This window comes from Schistocerca serialis, chromosome 11, assembly GCF_023864345.2.
Source record: "Schistocerca serialis cubense isolate TAMUIC-IGC-003099 chromosome 11, iqSchSeri2.2, whole genome shotgun sequence".
Classification (NCBI taxonomy): Eukaryota; Metazoa; Arthropoda; class Insecta; order Orthoptera; family Acrididae; genus Schistocerca; species Schistocerca serialis.
Window position 1 is genome coordinate 187697719 of NC_064648.1, and position 25562 is coordinate 187723280.

The window sequence follows — 25562 nt, forward strand, 5'->3', positions numbered from 1 at the left end:
GTACTCAACAAATTTTAACTACTTAGTGCAAACTGTATGACAGCAGTAAAATCCTGAGAAGATAAACTATTAATAAAAAAATATGCCTGTGTTTGTTGGTACATTAAAACGGGGTAATGCTCTCTGCATTAACACACTGCTGAGGCAGCTACTTTTTAACAACCAACGAGATTTGTCAAATATCTTACAGCTGTAAATGACGACTTACAAACAGTTTTGTAAAGTGTGAACGACAGTGGAACCTGGCTATAACAATATTCAAAGATCCTCGAATATTATGATGATGATGATGTAAATGATTGTCATTGTGATTGAGATTCATATTTTTAGTTTATTTTGGTGACAAATGGCAAAGAACAAATTTATTTAACCTTTTTTAGTTTTACATACAGTATTCATTCTTAAGCACTGTACATGCAGCTGTATATACTGTATTCACAATATACACAGCAGTACGTCAAGTTCTCACCAAACTTCTTTACTTAGGAGTGAAGTAATCAGTCATTTTACTCTGCTGTCTATTTGCCCAATACCCACATTTCTAAATTACATTCTGTGTTCATTATTTCATCTGCAATTTCATTGCCCCCTCCTCTAGTTTCAAAGAACAGGTTCACAATTCTGATGGCTTCTGAAGTGTCACTCACAATAGGGATAGGCACTTCTTGCAGTTGATTTCTGGCAGCAGTGCAGGCAGCAACAGATAATCAGTGTCAACAAACGTGTCTTCAGTTTCAGCAGCATTTATTCCTTCAGTAGTGGTTCCTGCATGACACAGCTCTTGGTAGTTTGGGCTGTGCCCTGGCGCCAAGCTTTGGCAATGCATCTGATCACATCCATCAGTGTAATAGTATAATCCTGTCTTTTTTTTCAAGGCATTGGATCACTTTTGGTGATATGAGCGAAAAATAGTGGCATTTCGGACTCATAATTACTCCTTGGTCCATGGGCTGCAATAAGTTTGTCATATTTGAAGGAAGAAAAATGAGCTTAATATTTTCCAGGCCAGAGTGTGCAGAATGTGCTGGACAGTTATCAACAAGAACAAGTAGCCTAAGCTTCCCATCCCAATGCCTTATTTCAGCTTCAAAGTGTTCAGAGGTCATTCTGGACTTTTTATTAGCATTGTAGTGAATAAGCAGATTTTTTACATGCTTAAAACATCTTAAGATTTTCTGATTTATCTATCGTGTGCAATTTTTTCTTCTCATTTCCATCTGTGTCGGCGCAAACTGTAACTATTATTTATTCTGTAGATAACATGCCGCCAACACATTTTTTGCCCTTGAATTTCATAATCTTGTCTGATGCCAATTAACAGAAAATGGCAGTCTCATCTACATTAAGATGTCACAGTCTGCATATCCTTCACAGATGGTAGACCACGTGGTAGAGAGCCATTGTTGGATTATTTCAGTTTTTACTCTATGGGATTCATCGCTCATTGCCGAAAATAATGCTGTGATGTTGCTTGAATCTGTCAATCCAGCCACTGCTGCACAGAAATTCCTCATCTTCTAAATTTCTTGGCAAATTCTTCACTTTCACCGTAAGGAGAACGTGAATGCTTCTCTGATGCTTAAACCACTTAAGCAGTGCTTTGTCCACATCGCTTTATTCAGCCTGTTGTAACTGCTTAATTTTAGGTCAATTTTGTTCAAACACAGTAACAATTTCGTACTTGTTTTCCAAATTGTTTAGACTGCGGAATTAACAATGCCAAATTTGACAACCCACGTCATCCTTTTGAGTTCCACTCTCGATTTCATGAATCACTTTCATTTTTTCGTCCATTACGTAAATATTTCTTTTACTGGCCATGCTGCTCAAAAATGCTTTTGCTTCATAGCAGTTGTTATGGACACTGACATCACATGTACTGTTGGTGTGTGTTCTGTCATCGTTACCAGTACTGTAGTGTGAATGAACTAGTGTAATAATGAGGTGAGGAGTCTATATTACACCTATTGTTGATGAGAGGGTAGAGGAGAAGACAATGCCAGGTCGCTTATTAACAAAAACAGATTGCCTTCTACAGTTCATTGATTCTTGTAAAATCTTGTTGCTAAGTGAAGCTGAAAATGTCATGTACGAGGTACATTTGTCACATTAAATGAGGATTAGAAGTATGTTCCTTACGAGGAATATGGCAGTACTACAGAAATTACAACGTTATAGCCGAGTTGTCACTGTAACCGATATTGTCGTTTTAAAGTTCAGCTGTATTGGTCGACATTTTAAGTGTTTCATTTTTAAATGCAACCACTGACACTGAAACGTTTCTGCACGCAGGAGAAGTTTGACGGCCACCAGCAGTTCTTTGCCATCGTGCAGCTGATCGGGTCGCGCAAGCAGGCGGAGGGGTTTGCCTACCGGCTAGAGCTGAATGGGCAGCGGCGCCGGCTCACTTGGGAGGCGACGCCCCGCTCCATCCACGAGGGGGTCGCCTCTGCCATCCTCAACTCGGACTGCCTGGTGTTCGACACCTGCATCGCGCAGCTGTTTGCCGACAATGGCAACCTGGGCATAAACGTGACGATATCGATGGTGTAGCGAGGTGGGGGCGGCGGCAGGAAGGGTGGTGCTCGGGCCGGGGCAGAGGAGGGCGCAGATGGTGGGGGGCGGGATGCCTGCGGCCCTGTGGATGGTGCCGGAGATGACTGTCCGGTGTCAGACGCACAAGAGTTGCTCCGCCTGCTGTCCGGTGACTGACTGATGGGAGTGACTCCTGCCATCCCCACTCGGGAGGCTCAACAGACTGTGACCGGGGCCCGTGACAGGCCGATCCTGCAGACACTGCCGTTCCCATCTCCCACTCGTGTGTTAGTGTATGTGTAAGATTACTCTGGGACTGAAGCTGTATTCCTACCGCAGCCCTCTGTGTGACAAATTACTATGTGACAACTCCTAAAATTGCACCTGTTCCCAGTATAATTTCTTCACTTTGAAAAAAGTATAATACAACGGTGTGTCTCCGTAATGAAGCCTAGCAGTGTGTCATCAACGTGGCAAGTGCTCAACAGATTCCCATCGAGTCATTTTGAGTATTATATTAGCCCTGTTGTGCTTATAGTACACTTGTAAACACCATGTGAAAACTCTTTTAAAAGTCTTTCCGGGAGCAGTGTCGAGATAGCGTACGATTTTGTTACTTTGAGGCTAGATCTCTTGCATTCCAGAATGTGATTTGCTCGTTTTCCCCGCTCAGCAAGAGTTAAATCTTTTGGGCCAGCGAGTTAATCTGGAATGGTGTAATTTACAAATAACTGTGTTTGTGGGCCAGACATTGATTAATGTTTTTAGTATCTGACTATTTGTGACTGCTGAAATTCTTACAGTTCCAAAGAGAAACTGATGTCTGTGTTGTAAACGGCAGTCTGATTAATACACATATGTGATAACCATTGCAGTTCCTGTAATATTGTAGATGATGTTTAAAATTTGTGTGGCTGTGGGTCAGCCTATTCCTGTAACACTATAATATTTAAGTGTGTTAACTGAATCAAAATTTTTTGATAGGCACAAAATTATAGTTAAATAATTGTACTCAATGCTATGGAGGCAGATATTATAATCATCGTCATATAGTAACACTTACTTAGTTTAAAGTGCAGTGTGATTCTGTTTACTGGGATATATGTGGAGTCCTAAAATCATGCAATGAACGACACTCCTACATAATAACAACAACTATAATTGTCTTTATTTTTATTTTTGTAATGATCAGACATTCTTGTGTAGCGACTTGCTTCTTTAATCTTCCTGTGAAATTTAAAGCTCTTGTTTCATGGTAATAACCATCATTTTAGTCTCATGAAGTTAATTTCTAGAAACATTTAATCACAGTAATTGCTTTGTAGTTCCATGGTGCAAAAAGTGGTCTTTTAGGTACTTTGAGCATCATGTAAGCGCCCACAAAGAATGCTCACCGGCTAGATGTTAAATGTAAATTTTCTCATATGACTGCACAAATCAAGATTTTTTTTATTAATTTAAAAAAAATATACATAGTAGAAAGACACTTCGGTTGTTCCTTTTATCGCTGATTTGCAATCGTGTAGCTGTGTTCTTTCATTCCTGCTTAATACAACATTTCAGTGTCAACTATTCTCAAATCAACATTTTTAATTATTTAAAATATTATACAGATTAGAAAGACTTTGTTTTTCTCTTTTACTGATAATTTGCGATCAAGAAGCTGTGTTCTTCCTTTATTGTTTAATCTGACATCTCATTCCAGTGCTCTCGCCACTTGATTTGAGGTTTGTTTGTTTGTTTGTGTTGACGTGCCCCTGACATTTGCACCATGTGAACATCTGCTGGTTCAAATAATAAATGAAGTAATCTTGCTAACTGTTCATTAGTTACTTAGAGTAAGTTACTTTAAACATTTGGCAGCTTGTCACATAAATGTTGGACGTAAACTGGGCATTGGCACAATTTGTAGATACTGGTCTGTTAAATTAGATCAAATTGTGTGAAATATATTATGTGGAAGTAATCTGACACAAGTGAATGTATTTTTATAAATTGTGAGACGCTTCTTACCTCCAGAAGTATGTTAGGAACATGAATTTTTGCATCTAGGGTTAACTTCCAGAAAGCAGTGCAGTTGCAGAATGTAGGCGTGTGATCCAGCCTTAGCTAACTCTCAAGAACTCCCGACCCGTCTCCAATAGATTGCTCTACCGAAGATGTGGCGGACTGAGATACGTGCGGCACGTAAGGCGATACTGGAAGTAGCTCCGAACACATTCCGCCTCTGCAGTCTTACTGGCATGATGAACGTGTAAATTCTGCAAGTGGGAGGATACCGTCCATCCCGGTGACCCCTTTTCTGGACGGTAAGTTGAGGATTCTCTTTGTAATTGTTCAGCACAGTAGGGAATGTCTGAAACGGAGATGTTTGTGCCCACCTTTTTTGTGCTTGGGTCATGTGGGTTTGTTCTGTCTTTCAGAAAGCACCAGAGCATGCAGTTTTCATTCATATTTTTAGCAAATTATATCTCTGAGGACCAGGGCCAGATTTCCAAGCATTACACCCTAGGCCGGAGACTTTTCAGGGCACCCCGTCCCTCTGTCACTCATTGATTTTAGACTTTCGACATTTTTATTTTTTGTTGCTCTAAAGAATTAAGATTCTCTACTACAAAAATGTAATCAGTAGTGGAATTACTTAAAGCAAATGTATTGTGGATGTAGAAATTAAAAGTTATGTTGTCAGCTATTTACTTTTCTGCTCAGAAAATGAAAACTATGTTGGAGTAATTGAAAGGAGTAGGCTCAACTTTCGCAGTTTGCAGTTTGGTTAAGGAAAAGTGTGTATGCAGAGGGGAATGCAGAAGCTGTTCTCAACCTAGAATGACAACCAACGAATCCACTGGTTCACTATATCTGCAGAAAGAAAATAAGTAAATGTATTTTAATATGAAACCATAAATATATTAACCTAGAAAGTTAGTGTTAGACTTAAGAATCTTTCATTGAGACTTGTTTCCAGTCTGACTGTCAAACCAATGTCATCTAGTACATAAAGCAATGCAAAATTTGCAAATCGGGCACTTTATGACTAGTTGGCATTAACAGTTGACCTACAACTGAACTCTACTCATGTGTGGGATGATGAATATTCAGATCTACGTCCAGCCAACTTGCTTTAGATTTTCCATTATTTCTCTAAACCAGTACAGCCAAATGCCAAGATAGTCCCTTTTGAAAGGACATGACCAATTTCCTTCCCCCATGCTGGAAACAATCAGAACTCATGCTCCATCTTAATGACTTTGATGTTGATGGGATGTTAAACCTTAACCTTCCTTTCTTTGTTTTACTACTGAACAATCAACCAAATGCAATGCCAATGACAGTGCTGCTGACATGCTGTACAAGTTTTCAGGTGGTGGGGAAGAGAGAGCAAATTTGTGGAAAATACAAATACTGATTGAGATCTCTTGGCAACACTGTTCCTTGTACCCTGGTCTTGGGCATGGGCATAGCTGATACATGTGAAAATCCTGCTCTGCCAAAGGTAACTTAAGAAAAATAGAAATTCACAGATTCTTTAGATTCAGAAAAAAATGTGTGACTGTGTTGTGTGAAATACACTTACTGAAATTCTGAAGTTATTAGAGATAAAAAGCAGTGGACTGTTATCCACTGCTTCTACAGAAATAAGACTAAGTTACAGGAGTTGGACACAAAATGGAGGGAGTGGTTGACAACAGAGTGAGTCAGGGTAGCAACCTATTCCCCATGGTATTCAGTCTTTACATAGAGCAATCTGTGAAGAAAAACAAGGAGAAATTTGGAAATGGAATTGAAGTTAATGTATTAGAAATAAAAACTGTTTGAAGGTTTGTTGATGGTGTTGCAATTCTGAAACAGTAGGGGACTTGTGTTCATCTTACATCTCTTTTCCACGTATTCATTCTGACCAACTTAAAACAGAAATTTTAAAAATGGTATAAATATAGTTTAGTCAAATTAAATCAGGTGACGCTGATGGAATTAGATTAGGAAATGAGATGCTGAAAGTAGGTGACTGCTGTTTTGGCTGCAGAAAAACTCATGATGGCTGAGTAGAGATTATGTAAAATACAGATTTGCTATAGCAAGAAGATAATTTCTGGAAAAGAGGAATATGTTAAAATTGAATCTAAGTGCTGAAGTATTTTCTGAAAGTATATTTGTCTTTAGTATAGCTATATGCAGCTGTAGCATGTGGTTTGTATACCTGGGAAACTGCAAAATTTGCCAATCTGAACTAACCTAGACCTCGGGCTATGCTGCAGATCAGCCTGTGACCACAACCAAGATTTTTGAGGAGAGGGGACAAAAGCTAGCCAAAAGTTTGCTTACTGTATCTCCTCTGTGTTCCATACACAATTACTGAATCACACCAAAAAGAAACTCCACGATGTAATCTTCAGGTATCGTATTTATTTGTCGATGTCACATTTCCAACATTTTTATTGCAACAAATTTTAACTAAAAGATGCATTTTGAAGATAGCTCTTTAATGCAGTGTATGTTTTCTTCACTGCATGCTTAATTTTTTTCATGTTTTCAAATCTAAGCCTGGGACGTTTATTGTTGTGTGTATGTTCAGTTCGCATCTTTTATGAGTATGCGAGACAAAAGCTTGAAGTTTTCGTGACATCACAGGTCTTGCGCTGTGACTGGTGGCAGAGGCAAACCGAACAGCTGCCATGTTGATTTGTTTGCGAGCTAGTGTATTATATGTGTCAGGGTTTTCATATTTATAGTTCTGTTTAAAGAAAAATATGCAGTATAAGTGACAAACGACTTCAAAACACACAATTTTTTGAATGGTTTGTTTGCTAAAGTATTGGAAAATGTGACACCTGTGTAGAAACATGTTACCACCCATTTTCACTTCATTTAGTAAGCTACATGGGTAGTTACAACAAATGAATTACTTCTTATCACCTGTTAATATACGTTTGCTTACCATAATTCGTTTGTTTATTGATGAAATCAGCTCGTCTCCCATTGCTCGCTACACAATAGTCTGTGACTATTTAATTAGAATTTGGACGATTCAGTAGTTCTTTTTCAAGCTCATCTTCAAAATTTTTACCTTATAAATTGCAGACTGAATTAATATTTTCCTTTTTTCAGACTCACTGTATGCTGCAGTTATTGGCAAGAAAATAACTCGAGCACAGTTCACTCACAAAAATAAATTTATTATACTGAAACGGGGGCTTTTTCAAGGGCATATTTCCTGTATACATTCATGAAATCCCCACTAGATGATAACAATGTAACTGTATTCTACTGCTGTCTAGCGACACACGTACAAACTTATTCTCGCGGTGTATAGGATTGCCAACAACAGGGAAAAAAACTATCTAAAACACTGTCAGTTCATTAATACTAAACGTCGATTAACCATATGTCAAAGTACAGGGTAGCGCTGATAAAAGTAGCTCATGGAAGTATAAAGGAAATGCAGTGAAATTGTGGAAACAAAGAGCTGAAATGGACTTAACATTTATTTCCAATGAAAATGCAACAAAAAGTTCGTTTATAGATGGTGCTGAAAGCAAACCCTTGCAATATCAGTACACAGCTGAGCACATCTAAGCACATTCAGATACACCCGTCGTGAAGTTCGGATATCGATTGCGGCTGTCACAGCTGGTGATGTTTTTCAGTTGATGTATCGTGTGTGCATTTGTTTCATAGACCTTGCTCTTCAAATGATGGCCACAAGTGTTTGCCAACAGTTCGTTCCTCAGTGAAGGCATCACGTATTCGTTCCAGGGATACATTAGATGTATGGCTGTTGCACCATCTTGCTGGAAGAGGCTGTGTTGTCCTTCATTTTCAATCAGTCAAGCACAAAATATATGAAACAGTTCCACATATGCAACATCGTTAATGGTAGTGTTGAAAAATATCAGTCCGGTGGTGCAAATTTGAGTTACACTGCACCAAACGCCGATTTTTCATCGTTGAGTGGTTGCTGACACAATGTTAAAGGTTCTCCATTGCTTAGCACCTCGTGTTCTGCGAAGTCGTGCGACCAGAGATATGAAACGGTGCTCCATCACTCATGATATAGTCGAAGGGGGTCCAACAAACATTATTCAAAAGCCACATGCAATAATTTTTACATTTCTGACTGTCATCCTTTATCTCACACGGCATTAGTTCAGATTAAGACTTTTCAATATCTGCTGGCAACTCCTCCTTGTTACATGTGCCTGTTGGGCAAACTTACATATAAACTTCTTTGGGCCCTCAACAATTCTTTGATGAAAACCTGCAATGAGTTTTGGTGTGGAAACTGAAGGAATTCTTTGTTTTCTTACATTTTGTACAGATCCGCAGCATGCCAGTTTTATATAGGCTCTGTATTGTTCTCTCTGCTGGTAATCCTCTGTCTTGATACTTCATCCTGAAAGTTTCACAGGTTTCCTTAATTGAACCTGTTTTCACATGTGCTTCTACAATTTCAATTCTTTCTTCTGTTGAGAAAGTCATTTTGCAAACTGCAAAGAGAAGTTTCTAACCTCAGTGATGAAATAATGTGAAATGCTGACAGAAGAATGCTAACAGTTGATTATTGCATAAAACCGTCCATTGTTGTAGCTGGTTACTTTCTTTCAGAAGGTGAAATATTACATTCTCATTCAAAAGGGAGCCGGGCTACTTTTAACTGTGCTATGCTGTATAACAGAGATTCACAGAGACAGGCGTTCAGTAGCTAAGTTTCAGCCACTCTGCTCATTCCCTTTCAGTGTAATGTCGGAACATGAAAATTGTGTGGAATTTGGTAGGGCACCGTCAGGTGAAATTATCAGAGCATGTGGGAGACCCGTAAGAGCTGTACTCTGTATAAACTGTACCCCGAAGCCTCTGTATGTGATGCTAACATGCATTTCAGGGCTTAGCATTAAAGAGTTGCTACTAACTGCTCAAAAACATGAGTCGTATTGACAATTCCAAAAAATGTAGACTGTCATTTGTGGGGGAAATATTCCAAAAAAAATTGAGAAAAACATATTTTTTAATAGTTCTGTCTTGGAACTATGGCTAGCCTCGTGGGGAAGTAGTTGGTGGGCAGTAAATGGTAAAAGTAATGTAGTTGATGCGTGATATATTTTTGTAATATGCACGAATGTTCTTATCAGAAATTTGTCCATTAATATATGTATACTGAATTTACTCAGCAGTTTTAGATTCTGTATCAAATCGTGTGTTAAATGTAGTGCGAACATAGACATCAATCTTTTACCAAAGCCGGGGAGGTCGGAATAGGTTCGATTATCATGCTCTAGCCCGTTAAACATAATGGTGGTGGTGGTGGTGGTGGTGGTGGTGGTGGTGGTGATAGCTTTTAAAGCATGAAGTTACAGAAGAATACTGAAGGCTAGGTGGTTAGGAAGTAACTAATGAAGAGGCGCTGAATGCAGTTGGTGACGAAAAACTTCAACAGAATTTGATTTAAAAAAAAAAAAATAGAGAAGTGTGGGAGGCTGCAAAAGCAGAGAATGGGATATCTGGCAGTATCATTTTTGAACAGCAGAAAATAGTGACAAAAGCAGTACAGCTGCAGAAGAATGCAAGACGTAATGGGTTGTCTTGAAAGAGGTTTTAAGACACATACAAACAAAACGAGGATAATGCAGTGAAGTTGATGTGGAGGGAAACAGACTAGGAAATGAGGCACGGAAACTACATCCTTACTTTATTTTACATGTCCATTGTTCGTGAAATCTTCCTTCTCCACCGATCAGCAGCTTTTACAGCATTGTCCTTTGTCCTGTGTTTTGTAAATTGACTGCTCCATCCAAGAGTGTGTAGAGGAGCAGGTGGTGGTGTGTTCGGATTTTCCCACATTTGCACAAGTTGTCATCTACATGTTGTCATTTCCTTAGGATGTTTTTGCATTTGGAGACTCCTGATCGTAGAAGACTTGAGTGTTCTCGAGGATGAGGCGATGTCACAGTGAGGCCCCAAGGAAATTCCTCTTTCAACTTGTAAGAAAGATTGACTTGTGCCTCCTGCTGTAGATTTAAGTGTCTGGTCTCTTGGTGCAATAGTTAAGGGAGTAATTCTCTTGAGGAAATACTTTCTCGACTTCAGGTGTCTAGTGACAATAGTGAGGTTATATACAATATGTTGTTGGTCTTCTGTTTGCATCTCTCTCTTTTTCTGCAGCGACTGCTCTTCTAATTTGGGGTGTAGCTATACCTATGAGGGATTAAACAGCGGTCAAAGGTGTAGTCTAGCATCTGGTTAACAAATAGTGCTGCCTCATCTACTTGCTGAGAGTTAGCTGACACTTGCCACACAGCAATGCACACTCTCCTGCAGCAAAATATAGCTGCAGTAGTAGACAGGTTTTGCTATGTACGCAGCAAAATAACTGATGGTAGAAATACAGAGAATATAAAATGCAAACTGTGTATCTTGAAGATCAATATGTTGGCATTAAATCTAAATAAAAGTGTTGGGGCGTACTTTCCGAAAGTATTTGGAGTACCAAAATAGTATAATGAGGAAATGGGTTTGAGAACAGAAGCTTGACAAAAAGAAGCTCCATGCAAGGCAAGTAATTGAGTACACTCAGCTGACCACAGATTTACTTTCCAGTGTTCGCCTGCACTCCATTTTCATGTCATTGTCCTGTCACCCGCATACAACACACGCTGAAGAACTAGTCACACTATGTCGGATATCCGTGGACACTATTTTGTGGGATACTCTTAGTTCTGTAAAGCAACAATGCTAACGTTGTCGCATTCAACCACAATGTGAAATATGTTCCAACTTACACACTATGTTTCGATAGTCAGAGCAACTATCCTCAGTTAGACAACCATTATAACACACAGTCATCTCCCACTCAGGAAACACACAGTTGTGCAAAATGTAAGACATTTTACAGTGGGTTCAAATACTACAATAGTATTATTGTTTGATAAACAACAATCACAACCTCTTTTACTAAAAATGGTTAAAATAAAATAGTCGTGGAGAGTACCATTGATATCGTCAAACAAATGTCCTCAGTCTCCATCGCAATGAACGTGTATGCACAGCATTCTTCTGTACCGGTTGGTTATAATTCATAGAGGTCGACTGTGGACAGTAATTATCATATGGCAGATATTCTAATGCATTAATGGGGAACTGATTTACGCTGGAAAAAATTTTGTTCCAGTTTCGGACACCTCAACAGCCTTGCCACAGTGGATACACCAGTTCCCGTGAGATCACCGAAGTTAAGCGCTGTTGGGCGTGGCCGGCACTCGGATGGATGACCGTCCAGCCACCATGCTCTGTTGTAATTTTTCGGGGTGCACTCTGCCTCGTGATGCCGACTGAGGAGCTACTTGACCGAATAGTAGCGGCTTCGGTCAAGAATACCATCATAACGACCGGGAGAGCGTTGTGCCGACCCCACACCCCTCCTATCCGCATCCTCCTCTGAGGATGACATGGCGGTCGGATGGTCCTGGTCGGCCACTCGTGGCCTGAAGACGGAGTGCTTTTTTTTTGCCACCTAGTGCAAATAGGGTGCTGTGAATGCAAAAAAGACATATAGAAATGTTTACATGTGAAATGGGTTAGGAACACAATGTAGGCAGAAAAGTTCAAATGAGGGAGAAAAACATAGATTTTGTTGTTAACCACCGCCTACACAGCTTATTCAGTATGTGCGCCAGAGATTTTGACGATGCTGCGTCCATAAAACAAAATTATCAACAGTTGCTTGCAGCAGTTCCAGTGGAATTTGAGCAACATTTTCCTGTATACTGGCCTCAGATCACCTAGAGACTGAATGTGTCACTGGCAAACGTGTTCTTTATACCCAGTACTAAAAGTAACACGGATTAATGTCAGGTCACCTTGCACGCCAGCACGCCACAGAACTGGAAAACCTCTGGAGATAACAGGTTCGTCAAGTTCACGGAAGGTTGCACTAAGCACTAAGCAGATCTTTCAAGGGGGGGGGGGTATATGAGGTGTTGCTCCATATCGCACGAAAACAGTGGTTTCCACACAGTTGTGCACTTCCAGAGGGGGGAATCACATGTCGTACAAGGGGGTCTCGATAAGGTGCAGATGGCACGGTACAGGCCTTTTCGGTGTATTATCTTTAAAGAAGGAACTGATAATAAAGGAGCTTGTGAATTGACATTACAGTCACATGCAAGAGTGTGCATTAGCTCTTTGTGCACAACATGTGGTTTAACAGAACCAAAAATTTGCCAATTAAGTTTTTCACTGCACCCTGTAATATGAAATGTGCCTGGGGGCTAAATGTGAACAGCTCTAGCAGTTTTGCCAGGATTTGCATAGGAACATCCCCATTGTCGGCCAGCTTCGGTTCTTATTTAATCTTCAAATGGTAGTTAATGTGTGCACAAACACGAGCTGCTCAGCCACCAGTGTACGGTGAGTGGACATGTAGCTTGTGACAGGTAATGGTATTTACAGTTGGTTTGAATGTTTGTAAAAGTATTAGCTCAAACAAAAAAGACTGTCACGGCACTGGTAGTGTAGCAGCTGCAACAACTTGTAGTCGATAATCAGGGATGTGGCAGTGGTGCTGAAATAAAGAGGATAACCAACAAGAACTGCAGCACACCAGCCTTAATGTTGACGACGGATACAACCGTCGTTTGGCTGTGCGCATCAAACTGTTTTCCACATTACTGAGTGGCTAAGAATCTTTCATGGTCCCAGTTGCAGATTGCCTATTTAACAGTTTCCAAAGCCAACAGAAATATCATTTTCAGTATTTCGTATAGTTATTGACCACATTTAGAAATTTAAAATGCTGTCTCGTACTCATTAAGAGGTGCCAATTCAGAAATTATATGTCTTGAGGCGGCATAACTCAAGGTGCAAAAATTACCCAGACAATATGCATCCAGTGTCTTAGAATGGGAGCACTTGGTGACTTCTAACAAACTGTACACATGTGAAAATCTTTTTGATTCCCACCCCCCTCACTAATACCACCATAAAGACATTAAAAGAAACATAGTTTATCACTTCCTGCTTTTCCACTGTTCAACATTAGGCATGACTTTTTAATATAATAATTCCTTATTATTAAATCTTTCCGCAACACATTTTGCAGATAGTATCCACAAACACCACTAAGTCATAGTACAATATGTAGTTCTGAAGATATGGTGTAGTATTATACACGGGACATCGATTATTTAAAGAATTGCGGATTTGGGGGAGGGGTATTTGTATCATTTTATCACAGAGCAGTTGCCACATATCCTGTGTGTGTTTCAAATTAGTTTGGCCATCTTGTTTAGACTGTCTCTCGATTTCTTAATGTTACTGAGTTTAGTAATATAATGTTTGCAGCTGTGTGAAAGGAAACTGGTGCAGTACTGCTGGATCTTCCATAGTACAGAAATATTTGAAAATATAGTTCTTGCTTTTGCTTTCCGCATTCATTACTAAAAAAAATTTTGTTCGTGAACATCATTTGAGGAGGAGTAATGGGAACTCACTTAAACAGCTGTGAAGTTTTAGCAACACTGACGTGGTCCTAAAGACCCAACAAAAGAGAGAAAAATTGCAGTGAAATAAGGATTGACATTGGAATTGTGTCTGAGATTTAGTGGAGTTTACTGTGGTGCAAGGAACTTCAGTGTTAAGGACACAAAGCAGCATTTCTTTCATTAAAAAATAAATAAATAAATTAGAAAGGTGTTATGTGTTAGAAGTTCACGAGAAATACTTCAAGATTTTATTGAGACTTTTCTATGAGAGAATAATATAAGAATGGGTGCAGTTGAATACAACTAGTTCCCAAAGATTTGAAGTAACCCTCTGTTATGGAGCTCAAAGAGTGGGACTGTGGAGACGTAAACGTTTGCTGCTGTCTACGGACAGAACCAAAACATGAGGTGTGTGTAAGATTGATTTGCACTTTAACTTTCATTGACATTACAGTGCGCTATTTTTCCTTATTGCCTCTCCCCCATTATACCCTTACACACACACACACACACACACACACACACACACACACACACACACACACACACACACAGAACCCTGAAACTTGTCAATAAACTGTTTTAACAGCTGTCGTTTGCTGAAAGCATGGTAGTAATACAGAGAAAAGATATCTCAATGTGCACATAATAGCCACTCTAACATGACACTGTTGGATTTAATGCCATCTTATGTACTACAAATAGCGCTAATTACTATTGAGAGTTGAGAAGTTCATAGTATGACTTGTTTTCACCTTCTTAATGTTCAAATCGCACTGGAGGAGAAGACAGCCTCCATTAGACGTAACGAAGAGCCCATAAATGTGCATAGAATCAAAGTGACAAAATTGGAATGGTGGGGAAGATATTGCATGTTTGAACTGTTTCTGTTGTGCTGAAAAGATTTGTGAAAAAAGAAAATCCTGATCCTTGTTTTGTAGTTTCACTTTGGAAGAGAACATTCAGAATGTGAAACTCTCGTCAGAAAATATGGTACACAATGAAACCCACACACGGTGCCACACTTGTTGTGGAAAGTTGTATAAAGTGGAGAGCTGGCAGATAGAACTAAACAAACTGTACTTTCCATTGTCCTTGGTATGCCTTTGGAAAACTTTAAAGGGGCCAAAACTGGTTGGTTCAGTACGGGGGGAAGGTTTATTTTGCCTGAAATTCCTTGGAAGAATGCTAAACTTTTACTTTTTTTACCGTATGTATATTTGTCTCTCAGCTGTCATATTTATTCCGATCTTCAAATTATATTGTGCTAGATTTTCACTATCGGGCAAATGCAGAGGATGCACATAGTAATTGAGAATACACATCTCTGTCGAGAAACTAACAATGGTGAAGGCATCCACGGCCTCTGGGATAAAAACTGGGGTGTACAAAGATTTATTGTAGTTGTGGAGCCTGTGGTCAGTTAATTCCAAATAACGTCTTAAGGATCTTCTTAAAATTATATTAGCAACTGAACCTGGCTCCGCACAGGTCACACTGTGGATCTACGGCCAGACCACTTATCTGGTGTTGTGATAATTTTGTTTATGGGCCACTGTGTGATTGTAATTAAAAATGAGAGGAAAATGTTAGGCAACTGAGTATCATAACTTTCGTATGATTTAATCTATTTAAGCTAAACCCTGCGGGAAAGTTCTTGGCAGTGCAAATGTCATCTGTTCCGTATCTTAGCAGTGCTTAGAGTTACACGTTGTGGTAATGATGGGCGCTGGGAGCTATTGCACGTCCTGGTCTGCCAGACTGCAGTGCCAGCTCGTAGTGAGCTACATTTTGTGTGACAACTTCCTGGATTTCCCTTCACATCCCTTAAACACTATACACCAAAGTATTTATTCTTATCAACTTAATATGTAATATGTACAGCCTGCTCTGCAGGTCATTTAGGATGTCATTGGTAGCTCACACTGGCCTCCCAGTTGTGGTAGCTCGTGCCAGGCTGCTGCTGTGTCCTCAAGCCTTCCTTGCTGTCAGTCAGTCAGTCATTGAAAATCATATCAGGAAATCTGTGGTAGCTTCTGATATTACTGATATTAGCCTTAACATACAGACAGAAACAGTGATGGAGGGCTTTAACCCCATATCATCTCTCTCTCTCTCTCTCTCTCTCTCTCTCTCTCTCTCTCTCTCTCTCTGAACCGTTGTGAAGTGCAAGGGAGAGGGTACTCTGTGCGTGCTGTAATTAATCTTACCCTCACAATTCCTATGTGAGCGAAAGGTACAGGGCTGTTGTATATCCTTAGTCATTGTTTAAAGCCAGTTTTTGACACTGTGTTAGTATAGTTTCTCCAAATAGTTTCCATTTATCTTCAAGAGTCTGCCAGTTCGAGTCTTTCAACATCTCGGTGACACACTCTCACAGGTCAGACAAACGTGTGACCATTCGTGCTGTCCTTCTGTGTACACGTTCAATGTCCCTGTTAGTCCTATTTGGTGTGGGTTGTACACACTTGAGCTATTCTAGAACAGGTTGCACAAGTGATTTCTAAGCAATCTCGTACATAGACTAACTGCATTTTCCTAGTATTCTATGACTAAACCAAAGTATGCTACCTTCTTTATCCGTGACTGAGCCTATACGACTGTTCTGCTTCGTGTCCCCACCACAACCAAGTATTTGTGTGTGTTCACAGATTCCAACTGTGAGTCTTTCACACTGTAGTCATAAGATACTCTGTTTTTTAGTTTTGTGAAGTGAACGATCTTATATTTTTGAACATTAAAGCAGGCAGCCAGCCATTGCACCACTTTGAAATCTTATCAGTCTGACCGAATATTTGTACACCTTTGCTCAGAATGTATTTCATTGTAGGTAACTGCATCATCTGCGAAAAGTCTGCATTCACTATTAATATTGTCTGCGAGGTCATTAATGTATGACATGAACAGCAAGTGACCTAACACAACTCCCTGAGATACACCAAAAGTTACTTCTTCGTATGTCGGTGACTCTCCATCCTCGATAGCATCCTGCATCCTCCGTACCGAGAAATCCTCGATCCAATATTATTGGCAAGAATACACGAGCAGAGAAATTTAGAACTTCATCCACGCTGACCGCATCGGTATCTAGCAGGCCCTGCCCTCAGCCGGAACAGCAGAACTGAGTGGCACAGTGTGGTCCGATGCCCTGCAGCAGAGGGGATTCAGTGACGCAATTGATGTGCCAGGCGCAGTGCCACAGACCCGTCCGATAGCCCGTATGATCAAACATTTGATAATAAGCACAGGAGTAGTACTGAGGCAAACGCTTCCCAGAAATAGAGAAATACTGCGTGTATGTCGAGGATATTGGATAGTAGTTTTGTGGAGCACTCGTACTACCCTTCTTGTAGACACCATTGATGCTAATCTCTCTTTCACTCAACTTTTCAGTGGTACGGAGATTAAATTGGGCCAATACTCCTGCTTTTTCCTTTGTAAAGGAACATTTGAAAACTACAATTGACACTAATTATTATTTCTGGTGTCACATTCTGTACATATTTCACCGGTAGATATGATTATACAGTCTCTCTCATTATTTTTCGTCACTCTTCTGCGTTCCTACATAGTCAGGAATATCCTTTTCCCTCATTAAATCACATTGTGTGAATCTAAGCATTAATTGTACACTCCTTTAGTCTTCTTCCATTCGGTGTGGACCCCATTATACTCTTCACAAGCTTTTGTTCTCGCATTCTTTTGATGTGCCCAGATGTGTCAACAACTGAATTTTGAACTTTTATCCTGTCTCTGACTACTTTTTCTTGTCTTTTCCATCCTTAGATCATTGCTGGGTGTCTCCAGAAATACATATTTGCAAAGAGGAATTTTGGATTTGGATGGCAGTCCTTTGTCCTAACTTCTGAAACGTGCATAAAAATACATTTTTCTAGTGTTTAGTATCATTTCTTATGTAGTTAATCCTGAAAATTCCATTTAATAGAGAGATAGTCTTCTTTCTTTAATTTATCTTGCCCTAATTTCTTTGATATTTCCCGTTATTTGCAGTTTACAGTCTTTAGTATTTATACTTGCTAATAGCTGTTGTTCCCAGTGCTTTTCCCAATAATACATCTTCATTTATAGCACCAGTGACCATTTATTTCATTTTCCTTATGTTTACATTTAGGTATCTGAAGTTGCCTGGTAATCTGCAAATTGTAATGAGTTCACTGTATTATTTAGTTAGATCCCAATATTTTTACATTTTTTTCTGTCAAATTTTGTGGTCTAGATGTAAAGTGTGCAAGCCTAGAGACAATAATCCTGGTCAAACACAGACATTCTTCATTTGCCTTTACTCGAGCTTTCACCTCTCAAAGATGTGAAGGTATGCCAGGAGGAACAGTGATTTGGATTCTACGTTCGAATATATGTTTCATCTTCTTAGGAGGATTACCAGGTGAGGTTAAGCGTGTGATTGTCACCAAAGTGGCATCCAATTGAAAGAACTTGGAAACAAAGAGGACCTCCCAGTAAATCATGGCATATGAATTTACTTCTACATTTTTTCATTCCACTGCTCTGTAGTTTAGCCCGTGTATATTTTATAATGGCTCTAAACTTTGATAACTCATTTTGATTTATTCATTTAATTTAAAATACATAGTCCCCCCCCCGATTCAATGTGACTTCCATTGGATATTCGTCACATGTCTAGATCCCCAAGCCTACATACGATCTCCACTTGTCTCTTTTTCATTTCCACTGTCTCCTCTCTCTCTGGCTCCCTCTGTCATCCAATTCTGTTTCTCTTTCACTGTCACTTTCTCTCTCCCACCATTAGTGTCTCCTTCCTCTTCTGTCACTGGTCTCTACTATTCTCTTTCAGCACAAAAAAATGTGAATGTGTTCACAGACCAAAATTTTTGGCGAGGATAAAAGAATGAAGATTAAGGCAGCTGGTTCCCCACTTTTCTATCTTTTAAAGAGGAACATATTTGCCTTTTTTGTGCCTTGGGAGGAGCATTTTTCAGCTGGTTCCATACTTTTCTGTGTTACAGCAGGACGTACTGCTTATATAAAACAAATTATATAGGTCAGTAAAGTTTTGATGGTTTGTTTATATACTTTGACATGTTTACATTCTCTGAGATATATAAACAACAAATGAGTACACACAATAGTCACCCATCCAATCACCCATCCAATGCAAGTTCACTTTACTCTACCTAACATAAAAATCTTTAAGATTTTTTACCCTGCACTACACAGTATACCAAAAAATAAAGTGTTTGATTTGCAACTATGGAGAATTTTGACAAAATGTTTTCTAAAGTGCTTGCACCACCAGGTGACACAATCAGGTAATGTCTACTGCAAGATAACATGTATAGATATGAAATGCTCATTACACAGAGACAGCACATCGTAGTTTACTGGTATTGGTGGAAAAAAAGCATAGTTTGGCGACCTCAACCCCTTTCACTACGTCAGTTGAAACTATATTTACACCTCATGCTCGATATTTCGTGCATAAGTACAGTAACTTTGAATCTGTCAGTCTCTGAAACAAATAATGATATTGAAAAAAGCTTTGAAGTTCCGTGAGAATATCACCGTAAGAAAATACAGTAAAAATTTTGATGATCTACCATAAATAGAAATTAAAGACTCTGCCATTCCCACAGTTGGTACATATGGTACCCAAAAAACATGGTTTTTAGGGTTTTCTCAGGAGCCGCCCATGGACAAATGGTGTTTTTTTTATAAGCCATCTAAGACCCACCTTAGACCACATGTAATGCAAAAGAACCATCCTATTTGCTCAGTCTTCCTGGGTTGGAGGGAATGTGTAATGTGTAGATTGTGACACTGTCCTATAGGATAGCTACAGCATGCTTCTTCTTCCAATAGATATGTGAATGGTCACTAGGCCAAGGACTATCCAAAACACTTAGCCCTTTATCGCATTGATCAATAGAACCCAAGAAATGACCCCTTGAAAAATCACATTCTCACACGCAGCTTTTTGGAACATGTTGGTACTGTGCACAGAGTGATCTTCAGCCTCCATTGTTTTGTATTCTTGTTGTAACAAAGGTTTAGTAATTGTTCCGTAAAGCCTACTTCTGGTACTGGTAACATAATTTTTGTAAAAGTCTTCATTTCTTGAGTGGTACTGAAAGACTCCTATTTTCTAGCCATTTGATGTCTAAATAGTTCATAAGAATGTATCCAGGATCTGAGTTGCATTAGGGAGCTGGGCTAGGTGGTTTGGAGCCAAAGTGCAAAATTTGTATGCTGCATAAGGTCCAACATTGGAGAAGAAAAACTTACAAACAGAAAACATCCCAGAAAAAGAGCTGTAATTGCTTCAGTAAATCAGTAGATAACATGTTACAGAAAAGTGACTTCGTAGACTGTTAAAAGTTTTAAACATTATTTCAGTTTGGTTAAATAGTCCTGAAAAACATTTGAAGTCATCGGCTTATGAGGATTGCATTGCTTCTTGGTGTACTGCTCGCACAGAACTAGCCCACATTTCTCTTTCCCCTAAAGAAAGTGTAGACTGTAGTGTCTTGAAGATTTGTGTGTTATAAATCCAATTCCTCGAAGTTTTTGTGTTGGTGCTGAACAGTTACTGTTTTTTTTTTTTTTTTCTTGTCCTGACTGTGACTATGTGTTTTCCCACTCCTCATGTACATACCTGCCTCTCTGCTTTACTTTCATCAGCTGTGTTAATGATATGAGTGTTTATTGAAATTGAACTTTTCTTTGTTTTTGTACTTGTGATTTTTGAAACCGCAAGTGAATTTTTTTTGTTTAGTAGCTATTAGGAGACACGCAAGTTGCTATAGTGTGTAGTAATTTAATATTTTGGTGAGAGTCATTCACATATTGCCCATTAGAGCCCACTTTGGAGATATTCTTCAGGAATGACAAATGGAGGGAAGATAAACAGCTGGTACAAACCACTGTTCTAGGCTAACAGTTTACTACTACTAATGATTGTCTCCTGAACATGTGGTAATCAATGTCATTCCTTTCTTTCGTTAGGTACTAACAGAATATATCGCAGATGACCTTTTAATGCATACACAGAACAAACATTACTTTAAAAAGGCTACAGTTTTTCCAGTTGTAGTGTAAAGTTGGTGCTAATCCATGGCACATTCCATCTTTAGGTCGTTGCCAAGAAGCATTCTGAAATTTATTTTACAATAACAATATCCATAATTTTTTGACACCTGTGTCACAACTGAGGGTATCTTTACTATATTAGCTAGAAATGTTGATCGTAAGGTGTCGTTATACCTCAATGTGCCGGTGTGCCCCACTCTTCTTTGTCACGATAAAGTTTGACTGCACCTTTGAAACCTGTTGAGGGTTACAGTTAAGCTTTTACTAAACAGTCACAGTTCTTAATTGTACTACATAACACTTTTTCATGAATTCAGAGTTTGAGGAAAAGGGCATTGTTAGAAGTTATTTTTCGATGAGCAAGTGTACCACAGCCTGCAAATTTATATGAGAATGATAAGAGTCCCAAAGGGATGATTGAAATGAAAAGGTAAAAGTGTAATCAGCCCAAAAGGTCGAATTGATCACCACAATCCTTTTTTTTTTTTTTTTTTTTTTTTTTTTTTGCACAGTTTTATTGGAAGTGGTATGCCTTGCCTTTGTCTGGTCTTGATGTACAAGGGGAGGTTCCCAGCGATGGGATTGACTTTTTGAAACCACCTATACAGTGAAGTACGTTAAGGTCCCAGGCATCACACCCTGCAAATCTTTATCGATACGTCTTTGATCATTTGTTTTTATTCAGTTAATTGCTATAAGTGTAGTTTTTTAGTTGCTGTTCCTTTGTCACAGTATTTTAATCACTGTATTTATTTTAATCACTGTATTAACTTTCTCAGTTGCTCTCAATTTTTCTTCCTATATTTTTTCACTTGGAATTTTTTGCATGTGATTTTAATTATTTCAGTGTATTAACATTGATTTAATTTCTTCCGTTTCATCAGCCTGCATTTGCGTCCTTGTTATTGCATCCATATTTTGTTTTTTAACCGAAAACCAGCACTTTCAAATGTTTAAAGAACACGATAGATAAACAAAAATAATTAAATGCACAGGCACAGATATACCAACTTCAAAAAGAATAATCAGAAGAAAAAATGAGAGCAATTAAAAAAGTTAATACAGTGATAAAAATGATGACCAAGGAATAGATATTAAAAAAATACATTTAAACTAACTAACAGAATACAAATAAAGATCAAAGTCATTTTGATAAAGGTTTAAAAATAAAAAAAGTTCAAAGCACTTGAAATTTGAACCTACAACCTCCTGCATATGACTCTTATACCATAACCATTATGCTTAGCAACCAGTCTCTAGTCATGAAGCATCACACACAATTTTGGAATTTTTTCTTTGTTGATTACTCACAAATGAGGGCCCACCAGAGAGTGAATGGTTGCAGTGTGTCATACCTGGGACTTTACCCTACAATACCTTATAGATGGTTCCAAAAAGTGGTGACCTCTCCTTGTTAGCCAGTTATATGGGGACCTACAATTTTTACACACAGTCTGAACTAAGATTGCATCTAGGAATTGTTTACATTGGTGAAGGCGAAAGAAATGACGAAGGTGAAAGAAATGATGATTAAGACTGAATAGGGATTGAACCCGTGACCTTTGTATCTGTAGTCTGGCACTGAACCACTAAACCAACGAACCACCATAGGAGTGGAAGGAAGCCAGATGTATTGAAAAACTCACCTGTAGTGTAACCAGAGGCCTCTGTTAGTTTGGAATGTGACAAATTGCTTGTGAGCAGGCGAAGCCATGTAGTCTCAACATGAAAACACAACTGTCATAATCTACACCTACATACATATTCGACAAGCCATAGTGTGGTGTGTGGTGTGTGGTGGTGGGTACCGTGTACCACTGTCATTTTGTTTCCTGTTCCACTCACAGTTAGTCCACATGCCTACATATGAGCCATAACATCTGGTATATTACCTTAGTGGTCCGTATGCTAAATATATGTTGGCGGCAGTAGAACCATTTGGCAGTCAGCTTCTCAATGCCAGTTCTCTAAAGTTTCTCAATAGTAGCCTATTGCTCAAAAACATCATCATCTTCCCTCCAGGGATTCCCATTGGAGTACCTGAAGCATCTTCATAACACTTGCATGCTGTTCAGATCTACCAGTCACAAATCTTACAATAATAGGTAGGTGTGCAGTAGAGCCCAGAATAAATGTTTGTCATTCGTTTGTATGTCTTATATTTCAATTTTACCAAAAAATTCACACATTCTGTTCAAATTCTGACCGAATACAACAAAAGTACCAGGTAACTTAATGTACAAACCATAGGAAATTATGAATGAGATTGTAATTGGTTACTGTCAACTGACTCAAAATTGGTCATACTCAGTTCCTGTCATTCATCGTTCACGTCATTACCAATATCTTTGTGCAGTGCAACTGCAGCAGGCACTGCAGATGGGCTCTGACTATTTCTTGGAGGATATATTAACTTGTAATTAGGTAATAGTATGTATTACTTTCAAGAGAGAACAACACACAAACATGAAAATAAATTTCACATCATTAAGCAGACCAGCTATCCTGTACCAAACATCATCTATTTAATCTGATTTCTAACTTGTAGCTTCCTCCCATGTCATGAAAATCTTCTAGAATGTTACACATAACGGATTGTTGTAAACTCTTGTTTACAGTGGAGTGAATGGAAGTGAATACAAGTGAATGATCATGTGCAGACAATTTGCCAGTGTCAACTATCATTAACTCGTGTCTGTGAACAAGTGTAAACACAGAAGGGGTTGGAAGAAAATACAGTGGAATAAGTGTAGCACGAGAACATTGCAATTTTTTTGCACAAGTAATTGGCACAGAGGACACAATGCCATATACACTGAGGTTATGAAAGTGGATTTATGTTGGACAATCTGGGTGGCCAATAATTCACTCGAATTACCTAGAATGTCCTTCAAACCATCTGTGGTCTGGTGACATGGCACATTATCATCCCTAAAAATTCCATTGTTGTTTGGGAACATGAAGTCCATGAATGGCAGAAAATGATCTCCAAGTAGCCAAACATAACCATTTCCAGTCAGTGATCGGTTCAGTTGGACCAGAGGACTCAGTCTATTCCATGTAAATACAGGACACAACATTATGCAGCCACCACCAGCTTGCACAGTCCTGTTGACAATATAGGTTCATGACTGTGGGGTCAGCACCACACTCAAATGCTACCACCAGCTCTTACCAACTGAAATCTGAACTCCTCTCACCAGACCATGGTTCTAGTCTTCTAGGGTACAACCAATATTGTTACCAGCCCAGATCAGATTTCCATTACTGGTCTGCTGCCTTAGTCCGTTAACACACAATTTCGCCGTACTGTCCTAACATATATGTTCGTCGTACGTCCCGCGTTGATTTTTGCAGTTATTTCGTACAGTGTTGCTTGTCTGTTATTACTGAGAACTCTGTGCAAATGTCACTGCTCTTAGTTGTTAAGTTATGGCTGTCAACCACTGTGTTATCTGGTGAGAGGTAATGCCCAAAATTTGGTATTCTTGGCACATTCTTGACACTGCACATCTTGAATTATTGAATTCCCTAACAATTTCTGAAGAGGAATGTCCCACGCATCTAGCTCAATGTACCATTCTGCATTCAAAGTGTTACGGCTTCTGCACCACTTGTTAGCAGCAGACACAGTGGCTGCACCAAAGACTGAGACGGCGTGGAGTTTTACAATTATTTATTGAACTTTCTTTACGATTTCTCCCTTGTTGTTGCTGCCCAGCCCTGCAGATCCCTCCGCCTGGCTGCTGCTGTGTAGATTCTCCGACAAAGTGCGCAACGCGCGCCACTGATCGTACTCGGGAGCCTCCGGCCACCGGTGCTCCGCTGAAGCCAGGACGCCCTGTGGTTGAGATGAACTCATCGCCGCGAGGTCAGATGCCGACGCCTGCTGCACCGGTGGCTGGGAACCCATCAATCCCGATGTCCGTGAGGTCCCGTCACGGACGGACCATGCGCTGTGGCGCCGGGTTGCCCTGAAGTCCGGACGTCAGTCCCCGGCAGCGCCTGTGACACAGACCGCCCTGCGGCCGGTCCTGCTGGAAGTTCTCGCTGGAAGTTCTCGCTGTAGTTTGTCAGCCGTGGTGCCGACCAAACTCGGGCTGACCTCCAGAGCTGAAGTTGACATCTGGCGGCGAACGCATGACTCCTGCGAGCGGGAACAGGCTTCCGGAATCGTTACCTACGAAGATTGAACATTCGGAAACAGACCACATCTGTCCTCAGATCCAAACTGCTTCCTAATGGCTTCTGTATGTTGCTGCCTGCGCTCCACTATTTATATCCGGTAGGAGGACGTTTTTTACCCTCGGTGGTAGCTTTTTGTTATTACTCCCGCAGTATATTGCAGCGTAACTTAGCGTGCTGGCCTCACTTCCCACAGCTCTCGGTCTGTCTGCGTCCTTGCGTCAGCCGGTTGGTAGACTGCTGCTGTCAGCAAGCTATCTGTGCTTGCCTACTTCGCAACAC

The 25562-nt window shown here is 39.7% G+C and overlaps 2 protein-coding genes across 4 annotated transcripts in view; both read left to right on the top strand.

Moving 5' to 3' along the window:
• LOC126427211 (E3 ubiquitin-protein ligase SIAH1-like) overlaps nt 1–4511 on the top strand; it is a 68311-nt gene extending 63800 nt beyond the window's left edge. Inside the window, exon 3 of the mRNA XM_050089445.1 lies at nt 2293–4511. Within this exon, the coding sequence (XP_049945402.1) occupies nt 2293–2553 (261 nt within the window). The 3' untranslated portion in view covers nt 2554–4511. The remainder of the gene's footprint in view (nt 1–2292) is intronic.
• The window catches only part of LOC126427210 (serine/arginine repetitive matrix protein 2-like), a 328833-nt gene that overhangs the window by 64000 nt on the left and 239271 nt on the right, over nt 1–25562 (top strand). For 2 of the 3 annotated variants that reach the window (XM_050089441.1, XM_050089444.1), the window contains exon 1: nt 4650–4844. The exons of the other annotated variant lie outside the window; for it this stretch is intronic. The gene's annotated coding sequence lies outside the window, so the exon portion shown is untranslated. Of the gene's footprint in view, nt 1–4649; nt 4845–25562 lie in introns of those variants that run through there. 3 annotated transcript variants of the gene reach the window in all.